Source organism: Callorhinus ursinus, unplaced genomic scaffold (assembly GCF_003265705.2).
Source record: "Callorhinus ursinus isolate GAN/ISIS: 27379988/994484 unplaced genomic scaffold, GSC_fseal_2.0 scaffold12, whole genome shotgun sequence".
Lineage (NCBI taxonomy): Eukaryota > Metazoa > Chordata > Mammalia > Carnivora > Otariidae > Callorhinus > Callorhinus ursinus.
Window position 1 is genome coordinate 2,078,220 of NW_027397074.1, and position 19,451 is coordinate 2,097,670.

Consider the following 19,451-nt stretch of genomic DNA (forward strand, 5'->3'; position numbering starts at 1 on the left):
TCTTTAATGGGGACCCAAGGCACAGGTGCAGATCAAGTGCTCACTCTTCGCCTCCACTGATCTGTTTTGTGTTTGTAGGGGGTACCATGTAGGTATCGTATGTAGCAGTTAGGTAGTAATTTTCAGTTCTATTCATTCACAGTGATTAAATTTGCAAGTGTGAACATTTTACTCCTCGGATGTTTGAAATATTTGGTAGTCAAAGGGGATGGAAACCAGGAAGGAATGAAAAAGAAAGGAGGATGTGAACCCCCCGGGGAGATGGGTTGCCTGTGTCAGAGCTCGTGGGCTGGTAGGCAGGTCGTGTCAGAGCTGGTTTTACCACCTGCAGACACGTTGACAGGATTTCAAATGAGAGAAGGGACTGTCCTTCACACACAGACAAGTCCAGTGGTGCTGCCACCAAGTCCTCTGTCCGTAATTTGATAAAGACACACCTGTAGCAAACATCAAGAGAAGCTCACACCTGTTGGAGCGTCCTGAAAGGAACAGGTAAAATTTGGTTGTTCTAGGGCCTGGCTTGACTAGAGAAAGAAATACTCGGAGGCACTCCTTGGTCAAGCCCCTCTTCAGTACAGGGACCATCGTGGTGTCCTGTAACTGCCTGTCCCACTGATTACGGAATGCTTTCATTTCACTTGCCATTTGGTTTGAGGTGGGAGGTGACAGAGGAGTGGCATTTTGCCCTTGGGGATGGAATGGAGGAAACAGGGAAGACTGAGGGTGTCTGCCAGAGAGGGTAGGCAGAAAAGCCTCAGTGGAGCCGGAGCGGGGGTGGGGGGCTCCTGTGCCCGGTAGGCACCCTCTGGTTGGTGTTCCCGGAGGCCAGGAAGCAGGAGGCCAATTACCTGAAATTTCTGGAAGTACAGGCTTGTCTTCTTTCCAGAGGTTCCCATCACAAACAGGAAGTCTGGGGTTAGCACAAATGGCACTCTCTCTTTATTAATGCCCAGGAAACTTTTGTAATTCCCAAGAATGTGTCCAAAGTCAATATGAAATAGGTTTCCTTCAGAGAAGAAAATGTCTGACATCATTACAGTGGCCCAGTCACTTGTAACAACACTCTGGTTTGTTTATTTCCTGAAATATTTTTTTAAGTTGCCTGAAAATGAGCTATCTTGGGTGAGAGAGCTATTTTTACCCTGTTTTATCAGCTTGTGATACTTTTCAGCTTAGCAGGTGTGTGTAGTAGTAACCACAAAGCACTCTTTGAACCAAGTGTGTTTTTGATATCCTTCTGGCGTTCTTTAAATGACAGCAAATGCCATTAAAAAAAAATCTCGACTCGTCTCAGAATTATTCTTAGAACTGTTAAGTCCAAACGCTCTGGCTAATCTGTCATCATTATGCCCGGGACTCTCTTATGCCCTTTATGTGACTCAGGATACATGGATGGTTGACGCTGCTTGGGGGAAGGGCATTCACCTTTTACTTTTGAGTAGTGCCATAGAAATAAACCTTTTTGAATCCCCTTTGAGTCCATTTCCATCACTGTCACTACTACCACCATGATTACCATCATCTCCTCTTGTTTAGATAGCCCATATCACACATGTGGTCCATAAATACATGGTGTCTTTTGCTTCTCACAGGGAGTAAGCAATTTACCCCAGTCTGGTGCTTTTTCCAGGCTCCACTCTTCAGTTGGTCCAGATTTCTTAGAGAAACCTTTCTTGGCACGGTAGCCAGTACTGACCACTGTCAGGGCGGTCCGTGAACGAGGGACGAGGGGTAGGTTAGGAAGGCAGAGCGTTTCAGATGTAAGGACATCTGGGAGAACTTGTTGTCACCTCTCTGCCACGTCTGATGCTACTGACCACACCCGCCTTCACCAGCTTCTGGGATATGCCCCTACCCAACTTTCTATCGGCTCTCTGGCTTTTCCTTGTGAAGTCTCATTTCTGGCATCTTCTTCCATTATTCTCTCCCGGGTCCTCTCTGGGGTGATCACAGCGTCTATGTCCCTGCCCGGTAATGACTTCTAGATGTGTGCTCCCACCTTGAACCCTGTGTAAATATCACTCTGTGCCGAGGGAAGGGGAAAGGGGGGGTTAGTATGAGTTCAGTGGGGACAGTGTTTCAGTTGGGGAAGGTGAGAAAGTTCTGGGGGATGGTGGTGATGGCGGTGCGGCAATGTGAGCATTTAATGCCATTTAACTATACACTTAAAACCAGTCAAAGTGGTACATTTTGTTATATATATTTTACCACAGTAAAAAACAATAATAAATAAACTCACCTGTCTCTGTGATCATAATATTGTCGTTGTGCCTGTCGCCTATTCCAAGAACAAAGGTAGCCACACAGTAGCCAGCGCAGGAATAAACAAATCTCTCCACGGCTGCCTGAAACTAATTAGAAGGCGTCCGAATATCAGTTGTGTTCTAACTACAAAGAGCAGCCCAAGTCAATTACAGACGACTTCCAAAAAGGCACTGTCTGGGAACCATTTTCAGAGAGCAGGTGGGTTGCGCCTGATTTCATTCACGTTCTGTCTACTAGGTGCCGACTTTCTCATCGCTGTCCTTATATTTTAGGTGAAGAGTCAGTGACTCACAAGAGCAGGCGGAGGAAACAAGAGTCAAAGAGCAACAGTTGATCAAAGGGTTCATTTCCGCTCCATGCATCGCTTGCCGACAACTCCACAGAACCCATAATTGTTTCTCCTTCATCAGTGAACATATGTTTTGCTTGTGACCGCTTCAAGTATGCACGGGTTCACAAATCCACATGTATAGCAGGCTAATAAATGCTGCTAATTATATTTCCTCCCCAAAAGGCTGCTAACCATGCAAATGAGAAGTGCTAATCCTGTGCAGAACTTGAAACGACAGCCAAACAGCCCAAGCACGCAGCTTGAAGGATGCAGCATATGTCCTTCAGAAGGATGCTGGAACTGACATTTGCCGCATCCATAATGCACTGTTTAGTTGGGGGGGAGCAGTAAATTAGCAATTTGCTGATAGGATGCGTGGCGTTCCCCAGGTAGGAAGGTACACGGTGACTACATTTTTCTGCTGAACAACAAAAATGGACTGTCCTAAAAGTGCCAACACATTATTTCATAGAGCCAAATTTTATGCAAAGCGTGCCTGATAATCAAAGGAGAAACAAATGCTCACAGCATTCTAAACGGAGCACCTGCGTTTTACACAGATCTGCTGTGTCCCCCGGGGAAGGCACTTAAAACCCCCGCGGCCTCACAAGGAAAGGGTTTCACCCAACATCAGGAGGGCATGACATGGGTAGATCCTTTGAAAACACGAACCCGTCACTGCTACCATAAATGACAAGCGTGTAAGGAGCCTTCGGCACTGGGAAAAGCAGGAGCTCACCTTTTCTTCGATAGGGCATTTTTCTTTGAGCCAGTGATTCAGGACCTCATCTTTGAATGCGCCCGTGTTGCCCACTGTGCTTTGCTGAATTTTAGCAATTGTCGTGGCATCTTTCACGATCTCGATCATGCCTATGGGAGGAGGCACAGAATCTGATGTAAATTGGGGCCTGGTGCCTGACCTAGAGGGTGAATGGCTGTGTCACTGTTGATGGGAGGAGGCTATTGTCCAGGTTTGTGCTGTTGGTTTTCTTAGGAGGGAGAGAAAGAAAAGGAGGAAGATGGAGGAAGTTTTGTGGGACATGCTTTCAGTATCCCTGAATGAAAAGATGAAAGGTTGGTTTTAAAAGGTAATAAGTAGGGGCGCCTGGGTGGCTCAGTTAAGCGTCTGCCTTTAGCTCAAGTCATGATCCTGGGGTCCTGGGATCGAGTCCCACGTCGGGCTCCCTGCTCCGCGGGAAGCCTGCTTCTCCCTCTCCCACCCCCCCCGCTTGTGTTCCCTCTCTCACTGTGTCTCTCTCTGTCAAATAAATAAAAATAATAAAAAAAAAGGTAACAAGTAAAAGCATGTATGTGCTGAGCATAGGTTCTTGGCAAACTGCCTTTTCCTTTTTTTAATCAAGGGTCAAATGGAAGTGGTTTTATACAGTTCTCAGATCAGAAGCTCGAATAAAAATATCTGTGGTGGAAACAAAAATGTTAAATGTCTACAAAAGCACCTAAGAGTCGAGTATGTAATCGCTTCAATAATGTGAATTCTAAGATATTGAAATAAGTGACAGATCTTACCATCTATTTTTAAATGTTATTTGTGAGAGAGAAGTTTAATGTGCAGTGAAACGAGCTAAAGTTTAGACATGGAGAAGTAGAGAGGAGGGAATGAGTTCTTAACTAAAATCATTGCCATGTATAGTCACAGGATTGGAATCCCACATTTGTATATTTTCAACAGATCCACATTAAATCGAGAGGCACATGCACCAGCCTTGGAACACTGCCTTCCTTTTTATATGGATTATGTTTGTAATTTTCCAGGTATTAAATGCCTGCACTAAAGGGCTTAGGATCTTTTAAAGTGAGCTAAGCAGTACATTCATCTCCCGAGGTGACCACATACCTATTTTGTCCCCAGTTGAAATGCAACCATATGGCAGGAGGCACAGATCCAAAGATTCAGTCTCCCAAATGGATTCCATGATTCGTAGAATCTAGACATTGGACACAAAAAAACGTTTCCATTAGAAATACATATTTGTTTAATGTATTTTTCTTCTCCTTTAAAAAAAACCCGACAATCTTAACTGGAAACATGAAATATGTACATTAACGTACACTCTGTAAGTAACATCTGTACTTTATTTATCAGTGGGGTGCTCTGAAGTTCCCTTTCCTTTGGAGCCTCTTAAGTTGGGTCCCTCAGATGTACTCTGGGGAAGACGATGAATGGACTTAGTGCAGGGAGAGGCGGTAATCACGTTTCAGCGGTCCAGGGGTTCCACTCCAGTTATGTGTATTATATCACCACAACAAAAAATGTTCCACTCTGACGTTCTATGAGTTTTTACCCGTAAGGCGCTCTTGGGTTAACCCAAGGCAACACTAACAGTGATGAGAATGCTGGCTACTTTACTGAGTCTGTTTTATGTTGATCCTTTGCATTTACCCTAACCTGTGAGTAGGATTATCATTCCCATTCTGCAGGTGGAGAGACTAAGGCTTCATAAGCTTTTGAAACTTGCCCTCACCTGCCAAGAAGTGTGTGCCTCAGCATCAAAACAAGTACATAAAAGGCAAGTGCAAACCTCCCTGCAAAGTGGGAGGAAGGACACAGTGATGCACAGTGATGCTTTGCGTTTCTGAAGCTCTTGTCTTTGAATAATTCAAAGGAGTCTACAGATTTATGGGAAATGCAACAAACCTTCAAAAGGTTTGAAGGATTTCTTTTTCTTTCTTACTTTTTAATACTTCTGGGACAATACACATAGGATTCTTGAAAAGAGAGCAAAAGGTACTATTGTTTCCATATTAGAAATAAATACAAGCAGAAATGGAAAGAATGGAAAACATGACCAGTTTTTAAATAGGCCACATTTAAATCAATGAGGTTTGCCTATTTTATTTAATTTTTTAAAGATTTTATTTATTTGACAGAGAGAGACACAGCGAGAGAGGAAACACAAGCAGGGGAGTGGGAGAGGGAGAAGCAGGCTCCCCACTGAGCCAGGAGCCCGATGTGGGACTCGATCCCAGGACCCCGGGATCATGACCTGAGCTGAAGGCAGAGGCTTAATGACTGAGCCACCCAGGTGCCCCAAGGTTTGCCTATTTTAAATAAGCCACACTAAAGATGAGAAATTATGTTACTTCTACAATGGTGAGCTGGAATATGGAGATTTATTTCACCAGTTTGCAAAGCTAAAGTTGATCCGGAAATGTTAGACAATACGGAGGATGATTAACATTGATTACCATCCACCTTCTGCTCTAGTAATCCATTCACTCTTGCTACTTAACTGCATGATTTCTGAAATCACCTGCCTGTTCATCTTCTCTCTCCTTCCTGTCAAATCCTTCACTTGAGTTTGTGGATGTGGATGTATATCAAAGTGATGTATCTAAGGAGAGCACCTGTGGGTGCACAGTTATGTCTATAAATCCAAATAAAGTGGATGCCAGGGGGCCAAATATGTCTATATTTTATGTTACTAGGAATGGGTTGTGTACAAGAGGAGTTAGGGGAGGGAGACCTATCTGGCTATGTGGGAAGACTGGCTGTGCATCTCACAGGCAGACAGAACTGGGATGCTCACTAATTGCACATCTAATAGTCTACAGCCACGTTCCCCCCGTGAAAACTCTCTGTTACAGAATCTTTGATCACCGTGTGTGGACGGAGTAGGAGAATGGGAATAGAATCCATAGGAGGCATTTTTTTTTAGGTCTAACATGGAATTATTTTTTCAGGTAATTGAACAAAAAATTCCTTAACGGTAGCATACCTGTAAAATCAGCATGTCTTGGCGCAGATCATCACCATGTTTAAAGATGATTCCAATCGTTTCATTGGATAGGGCTGTAGGGTCAGCACATTTAAACTCAAGCCACAGGGGCTTTTTCTTGGAGGCCATCACTTTGCATTTTTCAATCTGTAAGGAAATGGTCACATGGCTCCTACACATAATGAATGCATAATGCGGAGACACAAATCCTCTTGCAAAGCATCACTACAAACAACCAGTACAAAGTCCTAGCTGGAAAATGATGTTTAATGATCTGGGTGAAAATACACAAAGTGTTCCTACCAAATCTGGAAATGCTCTATGAGAGCAAGTCACAACACCTAAAAGCAAGGGTTCTCAAACTGTGTTCCAAGGAAACCTGAGTCTGCCTCTTGGGCGCCTCCACAATGTACTTCTGAAACAAATAATACATTATATGTAAAAAAAAAAAAAAAAAAAAAAAAAAAAAAAAGATAGCAGGAGGGGAAAAATGAAGGGGGAGAAATCGGAGGGGGAGACGAACCATGAGAGACGATGGACTCTGAAAAGCAAACGGAGGGTTCTAGAGGGGAGGGGGGTGGGGGGATGGGTTAGCCTGGTGATGGGTATTAAAGAGGGCACATTCTGCATGGAGCACTGGGTGTTATGCACAAACAATGAATCATGGAACACTACATCAAAAACTAATGATGTTGGGCGCCTGGATGGCTCAGTCGTTAAGCGTCTGCCTTTGGCTCAGGTCGTGATCCCAGGGTCCTGGGATCGAGCCCCACATCGGGCTCCCTGTTCCGCGGGAAGCCTACTTCTCCCTCTCCCACTCCCCCTGCTTGTGTTCCTGCTCTCGCTGTGTCTCTCTCTGTCAAATAAATAAATAAAATCTTAAAAAAAACTAATGATGTAATGTATGGTGATTAACATAATAAAAAAATCTTAAAAAAAAAGAGGCAATGGCAGATCCCATCCTTGGCACACCCCCCTCCTACAGGGCCCTGGTACTCCCTCATGCCTGTTAATACAGAGCAACTCTGCCGTTTATCCAAGCTCAACACATGCTAGTAGACAAAACATAAAACCATACCAAGATCCATCATAATCAATTTGCTGGAAACCACGGTGCTAAAAAGAAAATCCTAAAAGCAGCCTGGGGTAAAAAGACATGTACAGAAATCAAAGATGAGAATGACAGGAGACTTATCACCAGAAAATATGCAGACCAGAAGAAAAGGCTACTGAAAGGGAGAAAAAAAAATCACCCTAGAATTTGATGTCCAGGGGAAACATCTTTCAAAAATGACGGTGGAATAAAGAGGTTTCTCAGACAAACAACAGCTGAAAGAATTTCTAGCCAGAAGACTTGCACTGTAAGAAGTATTTAAGGTGAAGGTAAAGGATGCCAGGTGGACACATGAACCGATACAAAGAAATAGAGTCCCAAATGTGTAAGTATGTGGGTGAATATAAAAAATGCTTAATCTCTTAAATCTGCTAAATCTATTCTTAACTGTTTAAAGCAATAATAATGACGATGATTTTATTGGGTTTATAACATATGTGGGAGTTACAGGCATGATAAAAATAGTACAAAGGATGGAAGTCTACTGTTGTAAGAGTCTTATGCCAACATGAAGGGGTTTATCATCTGAATGTAACCGAGAGCATGTGGTATTGATGTAAGGATATCTATCTATCTATTTATTTAAGAGGTTAATTTATTTATTTTAGAGTGAGCGGGAGGGACAGAGGAAGAGGGAGAGAGAGAATCCCAGACTCCCTGCCGAGTGCAGCGCTCGATGCGGGTCTTGATCTCACAACCCAGAGATCATGACCTGAGCCAAAATCAAGAGTCAGAAACTCAACCAATTGAGCCATCTGGGCACGCCAAGGCTAGATATTTAGATCAATGAAGTGCACTAGAGAATCTTGATATAGACTCACTCCCACATATGGTCAATTGATATCTGACAAAGTGCCAAGGTATTTCAACAGGAAAAGGTTAGTCTTCAACAGATGGTGCCAGAAAAGTTGGATATTCAATTCTAAAAAACCCATACCTGATCTTTACTTCTCATTGTACACAAAATTAACTCAAAATGGATCAAGGACTTACATATAAAAGTGAAAACCATGAGACTCTAGGAAAAGTATTTGTCGCATTGAATGAGGCAGTATTTCTCAACTTTGGCACTGTTGACATTTTGGGCTAGATCATTTATTGTCATTGGGGGGCTGTTCTGTGCATTGTAGGATATTTAGCAGCATCCCTGGTCTCTACCCACTAGATGTCAGTAGCATTGTCCCAGTTGTGACAATAAAAAATAGCTCCAGACATTACCGTGTGTGTGTGTGTGTGTGTGTGTGTGTGTGTGTGTGTGTGTGTGTGTTTTGGGGGGTGTCAACCCTGGGTGAGAATTACTGGATAAAGCAAATGTATCATAGGACACACACAAAAAAACAAACTATAAAAAAAGTGGTAAGTTGGGCTTAATCAAAATTAAGCCCTCTGCTCTTTGAAATACACTACTAAGAAAATGATAAGGCAAGCCATGGACTGGTATTTGTAAAATGTATACCTGAGAAAGGATAAAGGACTTGTATCCAGAATATAAAAATAACTTGAAAGTAAGAAGGCAACCCACATTAAAAATGAATGAAAGATGAGAACAGAAACTTCTCAAAAAATAAAACAAAGCACATGAAAAGATACTCAACATCATTAGAGATACGCAAATAAAAGCAACAGTGAGAAACCACTTCACCACTGGAATGGCTAAAATTAAAGATTGCTAATAGTGTTGACGAGGATGTGGGACAACTGGAACTCACACTGCTGGTGGGAACATAAAATGGTACAGTCACTTTGGAAAAACAGTTTGGCAGTGTCTTATAAAATTAAACATACATGTACCATGACTCCACTAACTCGCTGTTAATTATTTACTCAAAAGGTGAATGGAAAACAAATAGTAGTATATCCACATAGGGGAATACCACTCAGTCATTAAAAAAAAGGAACAGACTGCTGACACACACAGCGACGTGGATGGATCTCAAAAGCACTATGCTAAGGAAAAGAATCCAGATACAAAAAACCACATACGGTATGACTCCATTTCATGAAATTCTAGGAAAAGCACAATGATGTGACAGAGGCAGATCTGTTGTCCAGGACAGGGGATGGAAGGAGGGAAGGGCTAATTGCAAAGGCACATGAAAGAAACTTGCCTATGACATCTCCTTGGAAATGTCCTCTATCCTGATTGTGGTGGTGGTTATATGATTTGTCTAAACTCATTGAACTGTATACTTAGAATGAACAGATTTTATTGTACGTGAATGATTCCTTAAGAGAGCTGATTTAAAACCAAGTGGATGGGAGATTGCCTGGTGTGGAGGCTTCGAGTAGCTAGTGCTTAGAGAAATCCCTGACAGGAGCCCTCTCGGGGCCTTTCCAGCTTCTCTGTCTCTCTAGACACGTTAGCTTTGACCCACAGGGCCCTGTAAGGTATGCACAGACAACTTCAAGACACAAAGAACACTTGGAGACCTCAGGGTGATACCTACCACTAATGCTCCTGCCTTCAGTCCAGGGTCATACGGCACTCTAAAGCTTTCTGGGAGATTTGAATTCTGCAGGTTTTCGAGCTTTTGCTTAAGTTGTGAAATAACTGTAATTGTCAAAAGCACACAAAAGTTACGTGAGTTCGAGAAGTCACCAACATTAGAACACTTCCTGAGGCCACATTTCTTCATAACATTCCATCCATTTGGTGTGGAGCAGGGGGTAGGGTTCTGTCTTTGAGGAACTAACATAAGAGGTGGCATGATAAGTCAGGCTTACTGTGAGCAATATGACCATGATGCGTGAGACAGCAGAGGATAGAAGCGTAGGATTGCATTGCGTCTGTGGAATCCCAAGCCAGTCAGGTAGGGGAGGGAATTTTGAGGGTAAGGCTAAGGAATGAACACTGTAGTTATCATTCCAATGTGAAACTCTCAACTGCCAGTGTGGTTTGGGGAACAGACATTTGAAGACCGTATTAAATGCCATTCGGTTAGGGTTCTGTAAATTCTTTTCAAAAGAGGAAGTTAGGTTATGTGGAGACAACGTGATAGCCTCAAAATTCAAGAGTTCTTCAGAATTCTAAATTCTAAGGCAAAATATGTAGGTTAAAAATGACTTCCTGGATATCATACTGGAGGCCAGGACAAGTGTTTCCCTTTCTTACATACAAAGCAAATAAAAGTCAGATGATTATTACCATTATTATTTTTTAGGAGAGAGTACTGCAGGTGTATTGGAAAAGACAGAGAAAAAGTGGAAATTCAGAATATTTAAAAGTTTAAAATACTGGCTGAGTATGTTAGAGTGTGTCCATTAGGAGCCATAGTGCTGGGTCTAGGTATACAAAAATGAATAAGAAATATCCCCTAGTTTCAAGGCTCATACAGTTTACCAGACCAGAAAGATGTGTTAAAGACTATAATTTAATACAGTATCAACCCAAACCTATGGGAATACAGAGAAAGAGTGATTAATTTTCCTAGGGGCAGGGGCAGGATTTCTTAGGCATAAGATCACATTGGAAATGACTTCAGAGAGGAGGTATCTACATATGTATACAAGTACCCTGACATATATAAATATATATATATATATATAAATATATATACACACAGATTTTTAATTAGCTTCTCAATAATTCATTTCTTTAAAAGACTGAAAATTTGAAAATTACACACATATATTAAAAGGGAGGAAACTGGTAAATATTTGCAAAGAACTAATCTTTGTGTATGTGCGTGCAATTGTTCTTAATCCATCTTACATCGGCATAATGCTTTTTTAATTTTTCAGAGCTTAATGACTATTATCATAAATTCATCATTAGCACGTATACATGTATAGTTCAAAAAAATATGAATGTGTAAAAGGAGAGCTTTAAATTTGCTTACTCCACAGAGACAGAGGATTAAAAAATGTGTCCTTGGGGCTCCCTTTCGGAAGGTGCGACTTGCCTTCCTGAAGGAGAAGAATCACAAGGATGATGGCATTTGGAAATGAAGGTTCCCTTTGGAAAGGGAACCCCGAGAACACAGCCACTGTACCTTGGGAACTGACATCATACTTTTCAGCAGAGAGCGATTTAATATCAATGGTGACCTTCTGCAGCATCTCGATCACTTGAACTTGTTGGGTGAAGTCGTGTAGCATGGCCGTGCCGCAGCCCCTCAGATAGGCTTCCAGGATCACGGCGAACCTCTGCTGATAGTGCCTGGACTGGGCTATCTCGCTTCTCAAGAACCAAAACAAGAAATGACCAATTCTTTTGTTCTGAGGGTGGGAACGAGAAGGATGAAATTATTGTGACTCACGCTCTGGCAGTCAATTCTTGCTAACTTTGGAAATGCCCCGCTATGATCAAAGTAGAAGGACTTACTCTTAAGCCTCGCTTCAGCAGAAATCGGGCCAGGGCGCTGTCATGATATGGTTCAAATTTCACAGCCTGAGGGAAGAACACATGGGCACTTGTAGGACTGCACTCTGTGTTGGTTAATCAGGAAAAAGGGAATGGAGGGGAAATGGTCTGCCTTCCTGGGTCTTTCCGGGCGAGGGTGATGAGAATCTTACCAGTCACTCAAGTCAACCCTTTCTTTTCGAGGACACTTTGGGCCAGAGTGAACCACTTGCTTAGGGCCTGGGATTAGAAGCAAGAACACTTGACTTACCGTTATGTGCTTTTGATAACTTCAAAGGTGAAGTGGTAAGGCTTTAGCTCCCATTAAGGGCTTACTTGATTTACTGGAAGGACAGACAGGACCCACGGGGATGGCTATAACAAATCCACAAAAGTGGAATGTAAAAGAGGTTGTTGGAAAGGAAATGGACAGTGGAGATAATAGTACATATAAGGAGAAAAGTATTTGTTAGATGTGAAGATCCTAAAAATCCTATCGCTCCTCTTTTGCTCAAGATGTTTGTTTGGCATCTCACTGGCAAGTCACCAAGCTGCCTCACAGGCCCTTCCTGCAAGTAAATAGCAGGCCTGGACCGTCCACACAGAGTGATCACTACCCCCTGCCATGTGGCAGTGTAGACAGAGGTTTTTGTCTGAAAAGTCTCTGATTTTAGATGCTCCTTCAGGTTTCGTAGTTTTCATATGCTTTGGCTATCACAGAGATATTGACTTGGGTGGCAGACAGCTCTATGACTGAAGGAAAAGCACAGTAAAGTGGAAAAAATAATTAAGAATGGTGGGTGTATGAATATTTGTTATTTCATTCTCTGTATTTACAGTAAGTCTGCAATAGCTCATCATTTTAACAGCCGCAAGACTAGCAAATAAGATGCATACAAAAAGTTAGAGGGTGGATATCATGTGTACGCATAAAGAGAGGCTTACATGAAATTAAAAATACTCTTAGAGAGTATTTCCTTTACAAATAGAAGTGGCCTATCTTTTTTTCCCCAAGGAACCAAAGAAATTCCCATTCCACTTTATGTTTGCAGGCTTATAGGATTCTTGGTACAATTTCCAGTTCTTACTCTGGTTTTCCAGTTTGGAAATGATCAAGACTGAGTGATAATATCTCTCTTATCCCCATGCTGTCAAAGGTGCTTCTCATGGGTGTGGGCCAGTAGGTGTCTGGAGCTGCTGTGAAGGTCTGAATTCTGAAAATGTGGTTATTTAGCCACTGACTTCAGAATCAGTTGTAAGTTTCTACCTCGAACGTGAGTCTTTTTGACCTTATTCATGTTTCACTTCTGTAAACACAATGTAGATCTCAACCAGGAGACCATTTTCATCAGGAATGAGTCATTCTGCCATATCTGAAAATGTCTCAAATAGTTTTACAAATGACGGCTCTTTCTCAAATTTATGACCACAAATTCAATGTTAGTGTTACTTATTGACCTCTTTCATTTAAAACAGTTCCAAGAAGAATGCTATTCATTTTCGAGTTCTGCAAAATTGACTTGTGAAAATGACAATGAAAAATAATTCATCAGTGAATTAAATTTCATTAATTTTCATTTGTGTGATGTCAGTATCTGAATTAAGTCGGCAGAGAAAAAATATTAAGTACATTTAATAGATGAAAACAAAGGTCGAGTGTCATGTTTCAAGTATCCACCTAATGAGAAGGTGAAGATTCAGAGTTGAAGTTGAGAATATCCAAAATGCTCATCAGAAAACTCCGGGGCCTTCCTCTAACGATAGCTAATGATTTGGCTGTTTAGTGTCTAACACAGCCTGGGATCTCAGGTCAAACATCACATACTCAAAACTGTCCCTGGTTTCCTCCAGCTAAATTAAGTATCCCCAGGACTCCTGCCTATTTTCTCATAATACTCTGCAGTTTTCCCCCAAAGCCTGTGAACAATTTGGTATTAAATATGTCTGTATGTGTATGCATTTGCTGTCAATCTCCTCCACCGCACCACAAGCTATAAGGGGGTGGGCGGGCAGAGACTGGCTCGGTTGTGATCACCACTCTATATCTAGCATCCAGAACAGGGGAAACACTCAGTACGTGTTGTTGAATTAATAAAGGGACATGTCTGCACTCTAAAATAAACACTTCTCTTCCAATTCCTTTACTTCCTCTTCCTCGTTAAGCAGCACAGCACCACCCGGGAACGGCCGTGGTGTGTGGAATCATGCCTCCTTTTTTCCAACTTCCTATAGGTAAATCGTAGTCAAATTGCTGAGCCCCTCTGGACAACAGGGAAAGATGTGAGAACCCCGAGTGGAAATCCTGGACCAGACCTGTCTAACGAGAGGGGCTTTCAAGGTGCCACCCAGAGAGGAGATGTTATTCTATGGATGGTGATGAGCGTGATCAGAGAGGCTGATCTTTTTCCTCTAGGACACACTATCCTGACACAGGATTGATGCAGGATATTGGAGGCAGTGAAAAGAGTAAGGCCTGGAGTCAGACCTCCTGGTTTGGATTTCTGGTCTGATTCTTTCCCAATATGTGACCTGAAGCACACTACTTAGACTCTCCGTGCCCCTGTGTCCTTACACATAAAATGCAAATGTTAATTTGACCTCCATCATAGTAGTTGGGAGAGTCCAATGTGAGAATACAGGAAAAGCATGCAAATCACTTGGAGCCTCAGAGTCTGGGCACAAGGGAGCATTCAATAAATCGGATCTGTTACTCATACAGTAAATGAGAACAAAAGTACTCCTGTAGGGCCAGTTTTCCTAAAAAGCAAAATTACTTAGGTCTTCAAAATGCTTATTGGCAACCCCTCCAAGAGAGTAAAAAAGTAAATGGGGCAGTTCACTATTTTTTGACATGGCTTCATCAGATCTACTGTGACTGATTGTGACACTAGGGACAAAGGGCATTTGATGACAACTGGATGGGGTGCCCGCGTACACCCAAATAAACTCTTTGAGGAGAGTGCTCTGTGGAGCATAGCAGCATCCCTACCTGGACCAGCTGTAGCAGGTAATGCAGGACATCATCGTCCTCCAAGCTCTCCAGTTTCTGAACTGCGATGGCTCTTACGTTTTCATCCGAAAAGTTGCAGTCCAGGAGTTGCATCGTTAACCCAACATCCAAAGCACTTTGGTCCCAGACCTCCCGTCTGGCTAACAGTTGGTATGTTTTGGCTACAATTTCTTGCTGTCCCCATTTTACGGAGCTAAACAGTTTAGGATAGGCCTTTGGATGCTTAAGACTTTCATACCTAAAATGCCAGAGCAATTCTTTGTCCTCTGCCGTGAGAGGGTTAAGTGGATCAGTGGCTATGATCGCTTCCAGTTGCTTCCGAAGCTGGTTGGGCATTTCCGCTCGAACCCGGTCCCCTTCGGGGTCAGGGGTGGGCCGATGCTTAGGCAAGGCGATTGGGTGACAGTAGTTGTCCAGAAGAATGGAGATGGACATGGAGTTCTCCTTGTCTGGGTTGGTTGCCGACGTGAGCTTGTCTGCATTGAAGCTCCCTTGGTCTTCTCCCTTTCCGGAAATCTGCCACATGTGGAGCACATACTCCCCGTGGCGCAGCAGGAACCGGTGGTCTATCAGCAGCAGGTTCACGTAATAGAGAAGCTGAGCTTTGCCTTTGGACTCGGAACCGGGAGTCTCTGCAGAGGCCTTGCCAGACAGCGCTGGAGCTTTGCTGCAGTAGATCTGGAGGTTCAGTAGAGCCCCTCTGGGTAAGTCTTTGATTTTGATACTGAACTCAAGCCATACGTTCCAGAGCACCTCCTCCGTGAAGGGTTTGGGGCTGGTTCTCCTCTGGCAAAGGACCTGCTGCCCGTGCTGGATGTTTGCCTCCACAAAAACCGTGAGGTCGGCGTTCCGGGGCAGGACAGGGATATCAATGCCTCTGATTTTGACCCTGAACTTCCGGTCGCAGTCCCACAGGGACACGGTGAACACACTCTCGTGGTCCTTCCCGTGAATGGTCAGCTGCTCGTGGTAGCCAGTGACTCCCGTGCAGTCGTCCACCAGTGGCCACTCTTCTCTCCTCACCTCGTCCAGGGCTGGGTCTGGAGGCGAGTCCAGCACCAGGTGAATCTCCTCTCCGTTCTTGAGGCAATGCCTCACCCACTGGAAGTTTTTGATGGGCGTTTCACCTACCAGGTACTCGTCCCGGCCGCAGACGCGCAGCACAAAATCCTGTTCGCTTTGGCTCTCCGGGATATCCATCAGAGACTTCTTCTTGGCCATCTTCGTGAAGAAGCTCTGGAGGATGGTGCCTGGGGTGTCGTCGGCCGAGACCTTGATGGTCTGGCTGGTGGTGCTCCGGTGAATGATGATGAAGATGCAGTTGTTGGTGATCTTCTTCAGCAGATACTCCGGGAGGGGCTTGGAGGTCACCCACGGGTGCATGGCGTAGAGCTTGGGGTCGCGGCCAGCCACCTCGACCATGCGCGGCGTGACCAGGCGGCGGCGCGTGAACTCGAGCTCGTTGTCGTGCACGTTGCTGACGTCGGTGACGTCGTAGCCGATCAGGGCGGTGAGCTGCCGCTGGAAGGCCAGCGTCTCCTCGGAGGGCGCGCGCCGCTGCACCACGTGGATCTGGCCCGGGCTCCGGTGCAGCACCTGCCAGTAGCGCAGGCAGTCCAGGGTCTGCACCACCTGGTGCTTGTCGTAGATCTCGTACCACTGGCCCTTCTTCTGGTAGAGCAGGAGGAAGTGGTCCGGCCCGAGCCGGTGGTAGAAGTCCGCCGCCGCGCTGGTCTCCAGCGCGCGCAGCCACACCTGGGCCTTCATCTGCTCCACGTTGCCGTGGCCGGCCACGTGCAGCAGCGCCGTCTCAGGGGTCTTGCTGTTGCGCTGGCTGGTGGGCAGCACGAACTCGATGGGGATGAGCTCCATGGAGGACAGGCTGGCTGCGGAGCTGCGCGGCTTCATCCTCCGGCGCCGGCGGCCGTTGTCCTCTCTCAGAACCACGGGCTGTTCATGGTGCTTCAGCTCCATGCCCGACATGACCTGGGAGCACAGACACAGGGAAGGCACTTTCTGTTTACATTTTTTCCACGAGGTGGCAGAAGGAGAAGGGCGAAGAATGGCAATGATGCGCGCACGAAGATACGGGGGGCGGGGGGCGGGTTTGGAATTGGGGCCCGTGAATCCTGATCCCGCCACTTAGCACCTGGCTGCCTTGAGCTAGTTAAATGATCTCTTCGTCTGTTTCCCACCTGTCAGTTGGGGTTAGGAATACCTCAGAGGGTGGAGGTGAGGATTAGATAAGGTAATATCCTTGTTCAGTATGGGCGATAGGTATATGGGAGTTCATTTATTGTGTACTTTCATTACGTCTGAAAATTTAATTAAAAAGAGACATGTAAAGCACTCATCTCGCACGGTCCCTGACATGTTACGATGGCTCCAAGTGGTAATTGTTGTTCTTAAGCATACTGATACGGATAGAGGAGTAAAATCATCCACTTAAAGGGCCGAGTTCTAATTTACAAGGCGCAGTGTGAGATGCTGAAACCCACTTTGAAAACAGGCCTTCAACTTGTTTCGTCTTTGGTCAGTCTGACACTTCTCCTTGGAACTCAGACACCTCACCCAACCATGCTGCACATTCGTGATTTTCAAGCTGTCTGGATCAGGTATCTACTCTCTAGCCAACTTCCTGTCTTTTTCTTTTCATTTTTTCCCTTTCTAGTTAGGAAAGGTAGTAATTTCATTGATAATATTCAAAACCATCAGAATGGGTGAAGTTGCAAAGCAAGAATATTTGCAGGTATTTAAGTTTTTGAATTGTGAAATGTCTTTGCTCCATTAGAGCAGTATCTTAGGAGAGTCCCCCAAGGCTGTGCTCTTCTGGTAGGAATGTTCAGATGTTTAATTTTGCACCAATTCATTCCATCTGCTCTGCCTTCCATAGTGGAGAAGCCACAGGATGGAAGGAAGGATTTCTGGACTCCAGTGACCTGCTATCTGGACCCCAGTGGATAATTTAACTTCTTTTTTGCCCTCATATTTTCATCTCTATAATGAGAATTCACAAATTTATTCTCATCAGTTCACTCTTTTCCTAAATCTTTAATAAGTACCTACCCTTCACAAAACATTTCAGTATAAATGTGACAGCATGCAATAGGAAACACTTCAAATAAATACTAAAAATATTAAAATTGAAATACAATGGAGGGTTTTTATTTTCATACTTATATCATGGCATTGTAAGTTATATTCTAAATAAGAATCAAATATCGAAACAAAAATTAATGTTTCAGAAAATATCGTTTACTCTCTTAAATGACTAATGTTAGTGAGACTCGTAACTACTTATTTCCTTAAGAAATAGCAGACCATTTGATGTGTACCAAAAAGGAGAGTTTGATTAAAAGATAATCAAGACAAGGTTCATTAGATCCAAACTTCTCTTCAAATCTTGACCTCAATTTACTTTTAAAGTCAACATTCCCTCTCTTCAAAAATGATGAAGTTATATTTAGTAGAGACATGAAATCAACTGTCCCAAAGGACTATCTCTTGCAGCTTTTAATTCACTGTTTGGTCTGTGGCTACATTATAGATTAACTGCCAAAGAAGAGAACCATAAGATACATTTATATTGACACCAAGTTGAAATAAAATAGGTCCAAGTTGAGGCAAAAGACAAATACACAGCAATCACTTCTGCCTCTGTGATACCAAACAATCTCACAAGATACAAAATGCAGAAGAAAACGGGCTGGCTAAATACTCACTGCTTTCCTTCATGGCTGAGGCTACGAAGCTCTCTCCTCTTAAGAGAAGGCGTCAGAAACACCGTTAGGCACAATAGGCACTAAGCATGCACTTGTAAGAACGTGAAGCCCAGCTGGCACAAGCCCCTTGCCTTCCCCCTTCCTCTCAAACAAAAACAAAACAACAAAAAAGGACAGATGCACCTGAAAAAGGTTTTGCCGGAACCTTGTGGATATCCACATGTCTAGGTTGGACTAGACAATGACAAGGAGACATTCAGTGGTGGTATCATCTCAAGAACCGACAGCCATTCCAGATAAAAATATTCGAGCTGAGACGGAAGTGTCACTAGTCCGAGTCAGACCCAACAAAAGGGCAAAAAATAGAAGGAAGTAATACCTGATAAAGCAGCGGAGGTGATGATGCTGAAGGATCATTTGTTTAATTTTTGAAAACAAAACAAATTCGAATCTACCCAGTGTGCCTCTAAACTCTTCCGCTTTTCTGGGTCTCCCTGCATATCCAGATGCAGAGGAAGTGTTGCAGTTACCAGGAAGGAAGTTTTAACCAAGTTGATTATACGTGTGATTGCTCATTTTAAAAGTGTCAGAAATGCATTTCCTGTTAAGCCCAGAGTGAAGCATGAGAGTGAACAATGTTTACCATACATATATTCTCCTCTTTGAATGAGTTTTTTAGAAGGGGAGAGGCTGAAACAAATTAAAATACACACTCATAAGACATAAACACACGAGACAGAAATAGATAGTTTTTTCTAGATAGTTCTGAGAAGAAAAGGCCTAACAGCCACAATATTAGACAAACAGCCTGGTAGGAAGATTTTTAAGAGCCACACTAAACCCATTAGTCCTGCAAAGCTCACTGAATTAATTTTTTTTTCCATGGGAATTCAGATGGACCCTTGTTCATACGCTGTAACTGAGGGATGG

General features: G+C 43.6%; 1 protein-coding gene and 1 long non-coding RNA gene across 6 annotated transcripts in view; one reads left to right on the plus strand and one right to left on the minus strand.

Annotated features, from left to right (window-relative positions):
• Window positions 1-19,028, minus strand: part of PIK3CG (phosphatidylinositol-4,5-bisphosphate 3-kinase catalytic subunit gamma) — a 34,630-nt gene extending 15,602 nt beyond the window's left edge. Inside the window, exons 1-11 of one of the 5 annotated variants that reach the window (XM_025872651.1) lie at window positions 18,901-19,022; window positions 18,522-18,559; window positions 14,779-16,785; window positions 11,772-11,837; window positions 11,440-11,665; window positions 9,895-9,998; window positions 6,334-6,480; window positions 4,452-4,542; window positions 3,336-3,466; window positions 2,240-2,351; window positions 849-1,006 (exon numbers count right to left, since the gene is read on the minus strand). In XM_025872651.1, the coding sequence (XP_025728436.1) occupies window positions 849-1,006; window positions 2,240-2,351; window positions 3,336-3,466; window positions 4,452-4,542; window positions 6,334-6,480; window positions 9,895-9,998; window positions 11,440-11,665; window positions 11,772-11,837; window positions 14,779-16,782 (3,039 nt within the window). In that variant the 5' untranslated portion in view covers window positions 16,783-16,785; window positions 18,522-18,559; window positions 18,901-19,022. The other 4 variants (XM_025872650.2, XM_025872649.2, XM_073898661.1 and 1 more) reach the window with 4 other exon arrangements.
• On the plus strand, window positions 271-3,899 carry LOC141373831 (uncharacterized). The gene is made up of 2 exons (XR_012380167.1): window positions 271-492; window positions 2,538-3,899. It is a non-coding gene; the product is annotated as an uncharacterized lncRNA (long non-coding RNA).
• Window positions 19,029-19,451: the final 423 nt, after the last annotated feature.